The sequence below is a fragment of the Carcharodon carcharias genome, chromosome 13 (assembly GCF_017639515.1).
Source record: "Carcharodon carcharias isolate sCarCar2 chromosome 13, sCarCar2.pri, whole genome shotgun sequence".
NCBI classification, from domain to species: domain Eukaryota; kingdom Metazoa; phylum Chordata; class Chondrichthyes; order Lamniformes; family Lamnidae; genus Carcharodon; species Carcharodon carcharias.
In genome coordinates, this window is record NC_054479.1 from 142,750,846 (window position 1) to 142,767,106 (window position 16,261).

The following is a 16,261-nucleotide window of genomic DNA, read 5'->3' on the forward strand; positions in this document are numbered from 1 at the left end:
CAATAGCCAAAACATAACTCCATTGTCGAGTAGAAACAAAACACTTTGGTTGTTTGAAATCCATTTAATTGGGCTTCAAGCATTCAACTGTTGTCCAAACTTAACCTGTAAGAATGTACAACCTGTGAATTGCGATGATAATGAAAAGATGCTTTAATCCCTTGAATAATTGTTTGCTTAGGTAAATTTGAAGACTGGTACAAATGTCCTATATTGGAGAACCACAGGGATCCTTCTGGGTGATAAAATGGCCAAACCAGTTCTCTTGAAAAACATCCACATTGAAGGTATGATTTACAAGATTTCTGACTAAAGGTCTTGTTGTATGTAACAAGCCAAGTTATTCTATTTATAATGCATTGTTCACATTTGTAGTTTGTGCATCAACATATCACAGAATCTTTACAGTGCAGGAGAAGGCCATTCAGCCCATCGAGTCTGCACTGGCTCTCTGAAAGACTATTCCACCTAGTCCCATTCCCCTGCCTTATCCCCATAACCTTCCACATTCTCTCTTTTCAGGTAGCAATCCAATTCCCTTTGGAACACCTCGATTGAAGCTGTCTCCACCACCCTCTCAGGAAGTTTGTTCCAATCTCCAACCACCCTCTGGGTGAAAATATTTTCCCCCACATCATATATTAGGAATCATCGTGTGATTTAAACGTTTATGAAAGCTGTGAATTTAGAACAAGGCTTCTTTCATTTTTGGCTATTGTAAACTCTTTACTTTTATTTATTAAGCATTTCTCTAATTTACTTCTTTCTACAACATCGCTTTATGACCATCCCCAGCTAGGAAAGACACTGCAAAGGCTCTGGGCCCTGACTATATTCTGGCAATAGTACTGAAAGCTTGCACTCCAGAACTTGCTGCGCCCCTAGCCAAGCTGTTCCAATACAGCTACAATACTGGCATCTACCAGCAATGTGGAAAATTGTCCAGGTATATCCTGTACACAAAAAGCAGGACAAATCCAACCCAACCAATTACTGCCCATCAGTCAACTCTCGATCATCAGTAAAGTAATGGAAGGGGTCATCAACAGTGCTATCAAGTGGCACATACGTAACAATAACCTGCTCACTGACGCTCAGTTTGGGTTCTGCTGGGGTCACTCAGCTCCTGACCTCACTACAGCCTTGGTTCAAACACGGACAAAAGAGCTGAACTCTCAAGGTGAGGTGAGAGTGACTGCCCTTGACATCAAGGCAGCATTTGACCGAGTGTGGAAACAGGAGCCCCAACAAAACTGGAGTCAATGGGAATCAGGGGGAAAACTCTTCGCTGGTTGGAGTCACATCTAGCACAGAAGAAGATGGTTGTGGTTGTTAGAGGTCAGTCATCTCAGTTCCAGGACATTACTGCAGGAGTTCCTCAGGGTCGTGTCCTCAGTCCAACCATCTTCAGCTGCTTTATCAACAACCTTCCTTCCATCATAAGGTCAGAAGTGTGGATGTTCGCTGATGATCGCACAAAGTTCATCATTCGTGACTCCTCAGACACTGAAGCAGTCCATGTCCAAATGCAGCAAGACCTGGATAATATCCAGGCTTGGGTTGAAAAGTGGCAAGTAACATTTGCACCACAGAAGTGCCAGGCAATGACCATCTCCAACAAGAGAGAATCCAACCATCGCCCCTTGATGTTCAATGGCATTACCATCACTGAATCCCCCACTATCAACATCCTGGGGGTTACCATTGGCCAGAAACTGAACTGGATTAGCCACATAAACACTGTGGCTACAAGGGCAATTCATAGGCTTGAACTCCTGCGGTGAGTAACTCACCTCCTGTCTCCCCAAAGCCTGTCCACCATCTACAAGGTACAATTCAGGAGACAAAATGCTCTGAGAAGGCCAGAAATCGGTTTCACGCCGGCGTGAAAGCACAGCGGGATCATCCGATGGTGCCTGCCATGGCGGAACCCCAATCCCGCCGGAGGCCGACGTGAACCCGCTTTGCATCCCGCTAATGGGATGCAAAGTAAGGCCTGATTTGAAACGTCCCACGTACACCAGCTTTACCGTTAAGCCGACGGTAAAACACCCCGGCACAGAACATGACTGGAGAACTGTGATGTGCAGAAGTCAGGACGTCTCATCAGGGCCTTGCTCAGATCGCGGACATCCGAGGAGCAGAAGATGCTGGAGCCCTACAGGAGGAACACGGGCATCACATACTGGGTGGATCCTCATGGACAAGGCTCTGCTGCGAAGGGGTGAGGGAGTCTGGAGGGGGGAAGGTGTCTGGCGGGAGGAGGGAGTAAGGGCGGAGGAGGGAGGAAGGAGTAAGGGGGGAAATGTCCAGGTGATTCTGCAAGGGAGGGGTCTGTGGAGTCAGTAACTGCCTCCTGGGGAGGGAACTGAGGGTGGGTGTGGTAGGAGGGGATAGTGAGTATGAGAGGAGGCAGAGGGAGCTGGTATGGTGGGAGGGTGAGGGTGTAACAGTAGTGGGAGAAGGGACGGCGAGGGTGGTTAGTGGGGATTTGGAGGTAGACACGGGGGTGGGAAGGAAGGGGTTGGGGAGGTCAATGTGGATGGGGGTGGGATTATCAGGAAGGCAGGGAACGTACACGTTCACCTGGACATCCTGGAAAGACAAAGGCTCAGATTGGTAGGTGACGGTGGGGAGGTCGAAGGTGATGCCAGTGGGGTCAACAGTGATGGGGGCAAGGACATGGGTGAGTGGTGGAGGGGAAAGGAGAGGGAAAGGTCAGTCAGAGGCTAAGAATCCTGTGACAAGGAACTCACATCCTGACTCCCCAAAGCTTGGCCACCATCTACAAGGCACAAGTCAGGAGTGTGATGGAATACTCCCCACTTGCCTGGATGAGTGCAGCTCCCACAACACTCAAGAAGCTTGACACTGTCTAGGACAAAGTAACCCGCTTGATTGGCACCACATCCACAAACATTCACTCCCTCCACCACCGATGCACAGTAGCAGCAGTGTGGACCATCTACAAGATGCTGCATCAACTCAACAAGGCTCCATAGACAGCACCTTCCAAACCCACAACCATTACCATCTAGAAGGACAAGGACAGCAGATAGATGGGAACACCACCACCTGGAAGTTCCCTCCAACTCACTCACCAACCTGACTTGGAAATATATTGCCGTTCCTTCACGGTCACTGGGTCAAAATCCTGGAACTCCCTCCTTAACAGCACTGTGGGTGTAGCTACACCACATGGACTGCAGCGGTTCAAGTAGGCAGCTCACCACCACCTTCTCAAGGGCAACTAGGGACGGGCAATACACGCTGGTCTATGTCGCATAATTGAATAAAAAAAAACATTGTGCGCATCTGGGACGATTCTACTCTCTGTCTTTTGATTTGCCTCTTAAGCTCTAACCTGAAAGGAAGCATATGCAATCTGAGCTAGGGATTCTTCTAGCATAGAACAAGACAGTCTTATACCCGTCAGGCAACTCATCCTATTCAAAAACACAACTCAAAATGAGCCTTTTCTACTCCCAGCTTCTCTCGCATCCCATGTTGCTGCTCATATCTAGGAAAAAAGCTTGTAGCTGTCTCTCCAGCTCAGATCCCAGATAGAGATGGTTATTTAAGGAGGGTTGAATAAAGCTTGGTGTTGCTCTACATTTCCAGTGGATGCTGACATCTGGGTTATTCAGCACTTTCCTCAGGATGATGACAGCCAGGTCAGGATCATTGAACCTCGGAGATTAGGTTGTTCCACTAGTTCTGCTGACTTTAACTATGTTCGGGTGTTATGACACAGCTGATGGTAAATGCTGGGCTGCCCAAATCCCAAAGGGAAACTTAAAACAACTGTCACAACTTGTTTTGCAATTTGTATAAATTTCAAGATGCATGCCTTGAATTCAGTAATAATAAGACCATCAAATCTTATAGGTTTTGATAAATCTAAATTAAACATTTATTAATAAGAGAAATGATATACATAGATCTACATATTACCATAATGATAACTTCTAACTCCCCTAATCAATCTAACTCCCAGTTACATAGTTGTGTAAAGCTGGTGACAGACGCTCTGTTCAGGTATGCATTGACTTTCATTCACTACCCTACGGACGAGACCAGCCAGGCAGAGTGAGCTAGAGGCTTTTCAGCGATTTCTGGGTTCCCCTGTGTCCAGGGTGCTATAGACTGTACACATGTGGCCATCAAGATGCCAGCAGGTGAGCCCGGTGCCTTCGTCAACAGGAAGGGCTTCCACTCCATGAACGTGCAGATAGTGTGTGACCACAGGATGCTGATTCTACAAGTCTGTGCAAGGTATCCAGGCAGGTCTCATGACACCTACACCCTCAGACACTCCCAGGTGCCGGGGCTCTTCAGTGCTCCAGCCCGGCTGGATGGATGGCTGCTGGGTGACAAGGGCTATCCCCTCAGAAGGTGACTCATGACGCCTCTCCACCATCCAAGAACAGAAGCTGAGCAGCGGTACAATAGGAGCCAGGGCACCACAAGGGCTGTGGTGGAAAGAGCCATCAGTCTTCTCAAGATGCGCTTCCAATACCTGGACCATTAAGGGGGTGCACTCCAATACTCTCCAGATCGCGTGTCACTGATAGTGGTTGCATGCTGCACTCTCCACAATCTGGAACTGGAAAGGGGGTCCCAGTGGAGGAAGAATATCTTGACACAGCTGCACAGACAACAGGTGATGTGTCCAGTGGTGAGTCCGAGGACGAGTACGGTGAGGAAAATGCTGAGGGGACATGAGGACCACATTTGTGGCTGCTACGTCTTGCCATCCCCCTCACTGGCACCGGTATTGGAGACAGCCGGCTCACTCTGCTGTCCTGTTGGCCTTAATGACCGTGGCGATCGTCCTCTGGCCAGTGGAGCCTGTGCTGACCCCGCCTGGGAGGGAGCGGCCCGTGCCATCAGATGTCACGATCACTGGCAGAGGGGCGGAGGAGCTGCTGCCGTCACCTGGAGCGCCCTGAGAGGTGCTCACAGAGATGACAGGCAGCTCATGCACCAATGTGAGGTCGCTCTGGACCTTCCTGCTCACCACTGATGGACGGGCACCTAGCTGGGATACTGGGTGCCCAATCCATCTCCCATACTGACACTGACCACCTGAGGTCATTGCCGGTGTGAGGGCTGCAGGTCTGAGCACATCCCCAGGAAGCCCTGATTGAGTCCCTGGGGGAGAGTCTCCATGAGAGTCGCCACTCTCTCCATGGTGGAGGCAGTGCGCTTGGCCATGAGGGTCAGCGCAATGGTCGTGCTCCACATGGACTCCTCCACAATGGACACCATGGCACACATTCCCTCCTGTATCTCCGTCAGTTCCTCCCACACACCCTGCTGGACATCCAACATCTGCTGCCTCAGGGACGACTCCAGAGGCCCATCATCAGCCACCGGCTGAGCATGTTCCTGGTCTCCAGCATTCATCTGACTGCCAACGCCCTGGGCATTCTCTGTCTCCACCCACACCTCAAGCAAGTGTGAAATGCCCTCACCAATGTGCACTGATCGACTACACAGTGATGTTATGCCCACCGAGGGGCTGGTATCTGTGTTGGTGCCTGCTTGAGAGAGAGGGTGTGACACAGATACATGGTGAGCCTGGTGGTCCTCCAGGGTCAGGGGTGGGTCTTCAGGCTCCTCACAATGAGGGGCTGCTGGTGAGCCTAAAAGGGAGAAGAAGGACATGTCATTAGTTTAAGTCGTGGCACTGTCACTGTGCCTGCCTGGTACCCTGGGGAGAGAGAGATATGCATCATGGTGCCCTTGTCTTTCCATTATCCATGGGGACTCCAGTTTCGAGGCTCACATCAATATAGAGACTACACTGGAATGGTTGCAATAACCGACATTCTCACCTCAGTGCACTGCACACTCACCTTCCTCTGACACCCCCACCTCACCGCGGCTGCTTGACCGAGCCGCATGGCACCTCTCCAGCTCCAGGGCCTCCTCGTTATGCGAGAGGATGAGGAGGTGAGGGGGTCCCCTGCCAGTCCACGACCCCTCAGCATTGTAATGGGATGTTTTCTCCTGAAAGGACAGAGGAGCATTGATGAGTCCACTCTCTACCTGCAGCCCCATTGCAGCCTGGCCAACCCCAGCTGAGGAACACCTCACAGGGCACATCCGAGTCGTGACCCTTGAGCTGCCAGGCACTCAGTCCAAGCAGCCAGTGCTCACCTCCTTGGCCAGCTCTTGCCACATTGACATTTGCCACTCACTCTCGGGGTGGGGTGTGGGGGGGATGGGGGAGTGTGGTGGAGGTTGGGCAGCTCTTACCTGGTTCTGCAGAGTGACCCGTGCCAACACGGCACTCACCCTTCCCGATCGCAGCAGATCGTTGAAGTGCTCCTGGCACTGCCCCCATGTGCACCTCACCACATCATGGCTGCTGACTCTGGATGCCGCCTCCTCCCAGAGCCTTTCTGGTGAGGCCGGGAGGCCGCATCCTCCCATCTCTGGGGACGAGGGTTTCCCTCCTCGCTGCTGCCTCCTCCAGGAACTCTGCGAGGCGCTCATCGGAGAAACGCGGGGTCGACTGCGCCTCTGACCCGCCCTCCCGCCTGCCGTGTCCCAACCGTACTGGAATCCATCGAGACTTCAGCGTCAAAGATAAAAACAAAAAAAACTGCGGATGCTGGAAATCCAAAAGAAAAACAGAATTGCCTGGAAAAACTCAGCAGGTTCTTCTCCGCCGATGCTGCCGGACCTGCTGAGACTTCAGCATCCTTCTGTAGCAGCCTTCCTGAGGCTACCTGGGCCGCTTTTGAATTGGCCGCTGGGTGGACTCGGCGGATATCGTGCCCCCGCCCCCACTCGCCCCTTGTCAGAGATTCCTCAGCTGCTTTTCAGTCTGGACGGGCCTTAATTGGCCCTCCAGTGTGAGGCCGCGGTGCCCCGCTGATCAGGAGGCTATCTGCCTCCCCCCCCCCCTCCCCCGAGCCCACCTACCAAGGGCAAAATCCTGCCCATGTAGACACATCCCACCATTACTCCTATTTTACAATGAATTCCAACAACATTGTGAGAATTATTATATCTCCCTGACATTGGGTTTTTCATTGATGATTCTTCCTTTCTGATGACCCAAAACCTTTGTCTGGAATTTTCAGATGGTCTTGAGGGAGGGGAAATGGGGGAAGGAGAGTCAGGAGTCACATGTCGGCCAGACCACATAAGGACAGCAGATTTCCTTCCCCAAAGGGCACCAGTGAGCCAGATGGGTTTTTAGGTCAATGGTTTCATGCTCATCATTAGACTTCTAATTTTAGATGTTTTATTGAATTCAGATTTCACCATCTGCCAGTGTGGGATTTGAACCTGGGTCCCCAGAGCATCAACCTGGGTCTCTGGAATACTGGGTCCATGCCTCCTGTTCAGTGCAGCACTCTCGTTAGAAACTCAAGGATCCATATGACTAACAAAAATAGCCCAACCTTTATCCTAACTTTTACTTGGTAGAAATCTGACTTACTTCAGACTAACCAGGATGTGTTAAGTTAAGTTGCATGTGATGAATGTCTCCTGTTATTTTGAAACAGGTGTAGCTTATACATCGGAATGTTTCCTGTGTAAACCTGGCACGTTTAGTGATACTGCTGGATCATCAGTCTGCAAACCTTGCCCGAGAAACACGTTTTCTGGAAGGGGAGCTAGTTCCTGTCAGAAATGTGATGAAATAAAGCAGTTTTCAGGTACAGTTGCTTCATGCTTCATTTGTTTCAACGGGCATAATTGAAATTACTTTTTTTTTATCAATTCCCCACCCTGAATTCCTGGGATTTTTATTGAGTTGGTGGATCGATTTGAAAAACAAAAACATTCTCTTCTGTACATTCTCTTCTGGTTTGCCACTGATGTCACCCAGTGGCCATAACCTGCCAATGCAGCCAGATTTTTTTATTTTCCATAACATACTCAAAATAACACCGAGTTGCTGGTTATATTTTAACATTGAATAATTCTATCTCATCACCCAAGCTATTGCCAAAACCAGTAATGCAAATAGATGTAGGTACTTGGGGGGAAAAAACATTTTGGCCTAAATTTCCACTGTTATGCTGTTGGTGACGTATAACGGGATATTTAACAGTGAATTAACTTCACAATTATTATTATACACCCTCACACCTCTGAAAAGCTAATTCTATATTTCTTTATTTTGATTAAAAATTCTGCATTTTTAAGAGAACTTTTTTCCTTTAGTTTGTTATCGTGATATTTTAGCTTCTATCTTGAATCCGATCACATTTAAAATTTCAGATAGCGGAATAAATTTAACAGTGAAGGGTTCGGTGCTTTTCGCTTCCTGACTTGCTGTGAGAATGCTTCAGTATGATTGGCTGCTTACCCTCCTTCACTGCTGCTAGACACTCAGTGATCCCCTTGAGTCAGTGCCAGGTTTAAACTGCTGTCAGGAAAGAAATTACTAGATGCTTGTGGGCAGCTTTCTTCAAGGTCAGTGGTGAGTGCCATTGCTTCATCACTGATTGCAAAATCCTGGCCAAGGGCGCAACAACAGCTTGCATTGATATAGCACCTTAATGTAGTTAAAATGCTCCAAGATGCTTCCCAGGAGCATTATAAAACAGAATTTGACACAGTGCCCACATAAGGCAGGGGCAGTGGGCAAGATTTTGATCAAAGAGGTTGACCTAGGAGTTTTCAATTCAATTTGAGATGGAATCTGATGATCCACTTACTGGTTTTGATAGATATTTTCTGCAGACTAAAATCTAAATTTTGTTTCATTATCCAACTCCTATTCAAACTGAAGTGGATTAGCTGCAACACAACAAGTGTAAATCATACAAGATTAATCATAATAAATCTCTGTGACATTTTAGTTTAGATTAAACTAGGAGCTAGTGGGATAATGAAGTGATACTGCATATTGAATCATGATTGCTTGGCACCACAAAATTCTGGGGTGTGGGTTTGAATTCCTTCCCAACTCTTACTGGGCTGATGCAGTCAATTACTTTGCTTTGGGAATACATGGTCACTCTTAGTTAAAGGGTGGAAGTGCTGTGGGTTTGGGGGTGGCGATGGGGGATTTGTACATAACACAGTATTAGCTGATATGCCAGATAACTGAGCATGGCACAATTTGACCTTATTTCTAATTATCATTGCTGAAAGGTTTAAGAATTGATGAGCAGAAACATAGATTACTAGACTTGTGCATTTTCAAAACTGATACTTTAGCAGTTAATTTCTGTTATGATTACTTCTGAAATAATTAAAAGATCTAATGTCAAATTGTATTTTTTTTACCTCATTGTCGTCTCTATAGATGAAGGATCCAGCGAATGTAAAAATCGGCCACCATGTGCAGAGAAGGACTATTTTCAAATACATACACAATGTGACAAGGAGAGAAGGGTAGCTATAATTTTGTACTTTTTAACAGTAACATTTATAAATATAAACTCAGTTTCTTCTACCTAGTTGAAATTTATCACCAAACATACCTTTACAGCAAGCAAGGCACCCACGTTAAAAGTTTAACAATTGATTTTAAATGTGGAACTTGAACTTCACTTGACTGATGCATATGCAGTTTTTTGATTAATTAAGGAAGGGCAGGTGCAAAAATCCCATTGTCACTTTTCTGATGTGAATTCAGTTTCTGTAAAAGGATATTACTCACTTCTTGAGAAGCCAGAGGCTTTCTTTTCTCAGCCTCTGCTGCCTATCTGGGGGAATTAGGTGACTACAGTACACTGGGTGCAAAAGTAAATGAAGTGTGCTGGTAAAATGAGTACTAACTGAACAGTAAACATTTTAGCTGAAAGTCACCCGATCAGCCAGCATTTAATGAAACGTGGGCAGACTATAATAAAAGGGACAGATCTCACGGTCATTGTGTGAATCTGTCAGCTTCATGGCTCAGAGTTCGAGTGGCTTCTTTGATGTCAACATAAAATTAATCACTAACCTTGATTACAGTGAATGATTCCAGGGAATATTATCTTCAGGTCTCATTGAGAAGTCACTCATTCCCGCTAGGCTACTAGGTTGTCAATGCAACCTCCAAAACACAAATATTGAGTGTCTTTTTCTTTTAAATACTAAGCCAATACAGTGTTTCTTCAGGAAACTGTGTTATATTTGTTGCTGGTAATCTTGTGATTTTGTCATGATTCGTCTGAGAGTGTTAACATTTGTTATGACGTGAGCATTAACATTGATGCACCTCCCATCCTGCACAAAAATCCTTTATGTATTTAAAAAAAACAGAAACTTATCTGGCTCTGAAGTGTCCTACTGTAGTCCCTTTAATGTCTGATGCCAATGGGTGGAGTGTGTGTGTGTGTGCGATGCACACTCTGCCCAAAGGGTGCTTCTGAATTGCATTAGGTTCCTGTCTTTTCCCCAATTAGCTTATTACAGTTGGGTTTTCACCTGTAAATAGGTGGGCCCCCTGGATCTTCCACGTGAATGGGAGGAGAGGGGATGGTAGTAAATCACTGTGATTTCCTGGGCACTAGTGTCCCATTCCTGTCAAGTGGAGGGAGTTAAAATTGACTCCTGTATGTTTTGATTCTATGGGCAGAATTTTCTGCCTGTCAGGTGGGTGGGCCCGACCCAATCACCAGTGGGCGCGGAGCTGATCGCCGCCGGAGAAGCGGGCTGCACCGCCATTTTACATGGGCGGGCCTTAATTGACCCACCCAGCGTGATGCCCGGCAGGAAGTGCTATGCACTCCCTGTGCGGGTGGTGGGGGGGATTCCCTAAAAGTGAGCATGCGCTCTTTCACGCATGTGCACGGAAGAGCACACATCTCCCTGAGGCTATGTGCAGCCTCAGGGAGGTCGCCTGGACTTTGAAAAATATTAAAAAATAGAAAAAAAAAATTCCCTTACATGTCCCCCTTTGTGACAATGTCACATGAGTTGGGACATGTTCATAATTTACATAACAAATTTATTACATTTTTTAAAACCCTTCATGAAACCTCTTCCTGCCGCTGGATGAGGTTTCATGTTTTCTCTATTTGCCGCCGGGGCTCCTGGCTGACCCACTGACCTTAAGGTTGGACGGGCAGGTCCTCTAATTGTATAAATGATCCTGTCAATGGCCTCAATTGGCCATTGACAGGTCGGCGGGCCCGCAGCTGATTTTGCTGCGCCCCCACCTTCCTGAAAATTTAAATGGGGCGGGGTGATGTCGGGGGTTCCGCCTGATGTCATCCCGCGTCATTTTACGCGTCGGCGAGCAGGCCCCGCCCCCGCTCGCCAACGGCAAAATTCTGCCCTCTGTCTAAAGGGTTTTAAAGATGGTTAAAGTTAGATCCAAAATAAAGAATCATAGATACAGTGTTTGAAAATCTGGCAGTGAGAAATCTGTTGATACACCGGTTTCATCATTTTATCAATTAAAATACTTAGAAATTCCAATTTAAAATATTATAGGAATTAACCTTTTACAAAATTAGACGGGATGAATAAATAAAATGGTGATTTGTATTTTTTAAAAATTATGTGGCTCATGTAACATTTTACTCCCCACTTGCCTGGATGAGTGCCGCTCCCACAACACTCAAGAAGCTTGACACCATCCAGGGCAAAGCAGCCCGCTTGATTGGCACCACATCCACAAATATTCACTCCCTCTACCACTGACGCACAGTAGCAGCAGTGTGTACCATTTATTAGATGCACTGCAGGGATTCACCAAGGCTCCTTCGACAGCACCTTCCAAACTCACGACCACTACCATCTAGTAGGACAAGGGCATCAAATAGATGGGAACACCACCACCAGGAAGTTCCCCTCCAAGTCACTCACCATCTTGACTTGGAAATATATCACTGTTCCTTCACTGACATTGGGTCAAAATCCTGGAACTCCGTCCCTAACAGCACAGTGGGTGTATCTACACCACACGGACTGCAGCGGCTCAAGAAGGCAGCTCGCCACCACCTTCTCAAGGGCAACTAGGGATGGGCAATAAATGCTGGCCCAGCCGGCGAAGCCCACATCCCATGAATGAATAAAACAAACCTCAGTCACAAAGATCTTGTGGTTAATATTCATGTAACCCCATTGTTATGTTATTTCAATAATGTATTAAATAGTTTGAACCTAGGAAAACAGTGCATTTCATAATTGTCTTTCAGACTCAAGTCATGTACAAATGGATAACACCAAAGCTTTGCAGAGAGGATATGAAAAATGCAATTAAACTCCCTCCATCAGGAGAGAGGAAACCTTGTCCACCCTGCAACCCTGGTTTCTACAACAATGACACTTCAACCTGTGCTCCCTGCCCGTCTGGTACCTATTCAGATGGAACAAGTTGTAAGCATCTTACATTTTATTTATCGACTTTTTTTAAACAGTTTTATAAGTGTTACAGTTATTGAGCATAGCTAAGATAGCCCAAAAGCTGATCTAGTCCTAAGCCACTCAGACTGAAGGATCCAATATTTCATTCCCAGCCTGTGCTGATTGGCTGATCGCTATACGGAGATGCTACTGCTGGGGTTATAGAGGTTATAAACTTCAACATTCCTATAACTTGCCATTTAGTGTTAGCACTTTGAAAAGTGGGACATAGTGTCAAAACTGAACCTCAGTTGTGACGACCTCTGCGATTCAATAGCTTACAAACCCTCAGTTGCAAACCTGGAATTGTGTGTGTAGGGAATGGTCATTTGGGAGAGGAGCTAGGGGGTCAACTAACTAATCCCCAAGAAGGGTCATTGTAGGAGTGAAGAAATATTTGGTTTTGGAGACTGAGAAAATAAGCTACCCATCTTTCAGTAACTGCTTTTGTTTTTAGTGTCAACAATGAACTAAGACCCTCAGCTGCAGTTCTGCTGGTGATGAGGGTGCATTTAGTATTGATTTTCTGTAACAAAACTCTGAGGACATTCTGTTCCATGAAGGAAAAGTTCCAGAGGTGTGTGTAACCAGGCAAGTTTAAAGAACCTGAAGTGAAGGTGATTTCTTCCTTCTGTTAAAGCGATTTATAACCACCCGGATCCCCATAGTCTCCATGACTGTGCAGTCCCCTAACCCACAATTCTAATATCAGGAGTAACGTTTCATAGATGGAAGAGAGTGTAGCGTTGATGAGGGTAATGTTTGAAGCAATGTACCTGGGCATGTTGGTAAATGCAGTATGGGTAACATGGAAAAGCATGGAAGACCATAATGATATATATATGCGTGAGAAACTGGATTTCTTTGTGTATGTCACATTGTTTGTCTTACTTAATTTTCCCATAGCATGTAAACAGTGCCCAGCTGGAACCGAGCCTATGTTGGGCTTCGAATATAAATGGTGGAACACTTTACCGGCTAATATGAAGACCTCATGTTTCAATGTTGGAAATTCTAAGTGTGATGGAATGAATGGTGAGCTTTTTTAGAAATGTGTTTTCTGTAGTTCATGTTTTCAGAAGCTCGGTGGGGGTAAGTTCACATGAAATGAAAATGTTCAGAGTGGATGTTTGATTCCGGTGAATGCCGCTGCTTCTACAAATGCTGTAGAAGAAAATTTTTGCCTTTGAAAGCCACAAAGACAAATATTTGAAGGGTTGATAGAATTCTAAAAAGGCATTGTTCATTTTGGCATGAACTGTTCTTGTTTGGAATATGTCTATGGTATCAAGTGAAATAACTCACTTTGAGTTGAAGGAACAAAATTAAAACGGAGCTGCATGCTGTGATAGTATAAATCTAACTCCATTAATGAAGCTATCTGCAAGAATAACATTTAGTCCACATTGAATATGGATTATATTGGTTGTGGTCTATAGATACTGCTGTGATTAAAGTTATCACATGATGGGTTTTTAGTGATATTTTTGCTTGTTGGCTTATGCTTGTGCTTGAGAATTAGACATCAATTTTACTTTTGCCATCGAAAGTCAGCATTAAGCACTTCCAAGGATAAAAGCAAAAAACTGCGGATGCTGGAAATACAAAACAAAAACAAAAATACCTGGAAAAACTCAGCAGGTCTGACAGCATCTGCGGAGAGGAACATAGTTAACGTTTCGAGTGCTTATGACTCTCCAAAAGAACTTCCAAGTTGGCTATCGCATGGCTACATGCAGAGTGGAGCTTCAGTCATTCTGCCTTATCAACGTGTTTTAATTCCAAGATGAATGTGTGTACTGTGTGAATTTTTCCGCTATCTACACCAGCTATCATCCTGGAATAAAACTGCCCAATATTGCTGGAGTAAGGTCAGTTTTATTCTGCTGGGAACTAGACTGAGATTTCCCGACTAATTTTTGTATTTTTAAGACCCTTAAGTTGATTAGAGAGGGAGATGTTCTCCAGGAGTCTACAGGGTATTTGACCAAGGTACAAGGAGTGTAAGAGAAGGTGTTATTCGACAGCACTATCAGACTGCCAAAGCAATGTAAAATGAAGTGAAAATCCAGTGTTTTGTGAAGAATGAGATTTAGGTTGTTAAGAAATAAAATTGTTCATCTTTTGTCTTTTTTATAGGGTGGGAAGTGGCAGGCGACCATGTTCACAGCGCAGTTGGAGGTTCCGATAATGACTATCTCATATTAAATCTGCACATTCCCAGTTTTAGGTTTGACATATGTAGCTTTGGCTGATGTAATTCAAAAAAATTGTTTGAAGATCTTGCTATAAATTAAATGGAAATTTCTAACACGAGGTCTGCTCTTGTGCTTAGCCCACCAATTTCATCAGCGCGATCCACTGGTGTGGAAGTAGGGAGGATCAGCTTTATTTTTGAGACTCAGTGTATTGGAAGCTGTGAGTTATACTTCATGGTGGTAAGTGCATTGAGTCATAAAATTCCACTGCATGAGAGGCCCTTTGGCCTGTTACGCTTGGCTGACTCACTGACTGAGCTATCCACTTTGCCATTTTCCCCTTATCCTTTGACCTTTTTTTCTTTTACAAATATTTTTCTTCTCTTAAAAGCTGTCACAAATTCTGCTTCCATCACTGTTTCTGGTAGGTTATTCCATATCCTAACAATCCTCTTCACAAGACATATTTCTCCTAACATCATCCCTTGTCTACCTCCAGCCAATTTCCCTTGGATTGCAGGATAGTGACCAGCAGCCTTTTAAGAGCTCTTGGTGCTGAGCAACCCACTTCCTGATGTTCAGGTTCTCACTGCTGTTTCGCTGAGTTCCTGGAGCAGCACAACTTTATGATAAGCTCACCTTGCGAGGGGATGTGAGTTAAACAAGAAGCATTCCAAGCACATGTGGAGACTCAAGAGCATCAACTTTGGTGCCACTCTTCCCAACAGCATCTTTTACACCATAAATCAATGGGTTTATATTGCATCTGCAGCCCTGTGGGATCATGGACATCAATTTAAAAGTCTAACTTAAAGCCTCATTTAAATTGGCTTCCATGAATTTGACAGTGCAAAAACACACTTACTAGTACCGTCTGCAATAAAACAATACCTTGAGGAGAACTGCGTTATGCTCACTGCTCTTGTACCTTTAGTTAATTATTTTGGCCGTTAGTGTAATTAGTTAAAGATTTCATTAGGTCAAAGGGATATTGCAGGTAAGTATGAAATATGGGGAGCTTATTTTTTATTTTACAAGGGTATATTTAAAAAAAAATTACTTGTCACCCAGTGGTTGCTTTCTGGGGCTGAAATATGGTAAAATGGTGTTTAGGTACAAAACCTTGGCCTCCAGGAGATCTAGGTGCTCTCTGTTTTCCCTGGTAACTAAAGTGGAATGGCCGACTATCCTGATTCAGCATCTGATTATAAAGATAGTGGGGCTCTGTGCTGCAAGCTAAGAGTTTTTTATAAAGACTGCGAAATTCCAAATGTAACCTTTGCCCACTCAGACCACCATCAGACTTCCCATTCCAGAATTTCATTGATTTCAAATTCCACCATCTGCTGTGGTGGGATTCAAACCCAGGTCAGTCCACAGAACGTTACGCTGGCTCTCTGGTATACCAGCCAAGGGACAATACCACTACATCACCACCTGCCCGCTTGCATTTGACCTGAGCTGTTGTGAATTAGTCTTAGGATTGTATTGGTGTCATGGACCCCAGCTTCTCAGAGCATGAGAATGGAATCAGCCAGAATTCCCACTCCTGATCCCTATCCAGGGACCGGAGCTGGAAAAATGAGTGAGTCTGAAATGAGATCATAATCGACTTACGGTCTCCATGATAAAGAGTTGTTGAGTTGGTGAAGCGCTAGAGGGGCTGCCAGAGGAAGTATGTTCCAACCACAAGCAGTGTCAGCCAGGTGGGATCGAGAAGGAACAGTATGGGCTGAATTTTACAT

At 45.6% G+C, this 16,261-nt stretch overlaps 1 protein-coding gene across 2 annotated transcripts in view; it reads left to right on the plus strand.

Moving 5' to 3' along the window:
- The window catches only part of elapor2b (endosome-lysosome associated apoptosis and autophagy regulator family member 2b), a 108,931-nt gene that overhangs the window by 63,196 nt on the left and 29,474 nt on the right, over positions 1-16,261 (plus strand). For both annotated transcript variants that reach the window (XM_041202891.1, XM_041202890.1), the window contains 7 exons: positions 182-287; positions 7,527-7,679; positions 9,281-9,369; positions 12,111-12,291; positions 13,225-13,353; positions 14,458-14,548; positions 14,654-14,756. In XM_041202891.1, the coding sequence (XP_041058825.1) occupies positions 182-287; positions 7,527-7,679; positions 9,281-9,369; positions 12,111-12,291; positions 13,225-13,353; positions 14,458-14,548; positions 14,654-14,756 (852 nt within the window). The remainder of the gene's footprint in view (positions 1-181; positions 288-7,526; positions 7,680-9,280; positions 9,370-12,110; positions 12,292-13,224; positions 13,354-14,457; positions 14,549-14,653; positions 14,757-16,261) is intronic.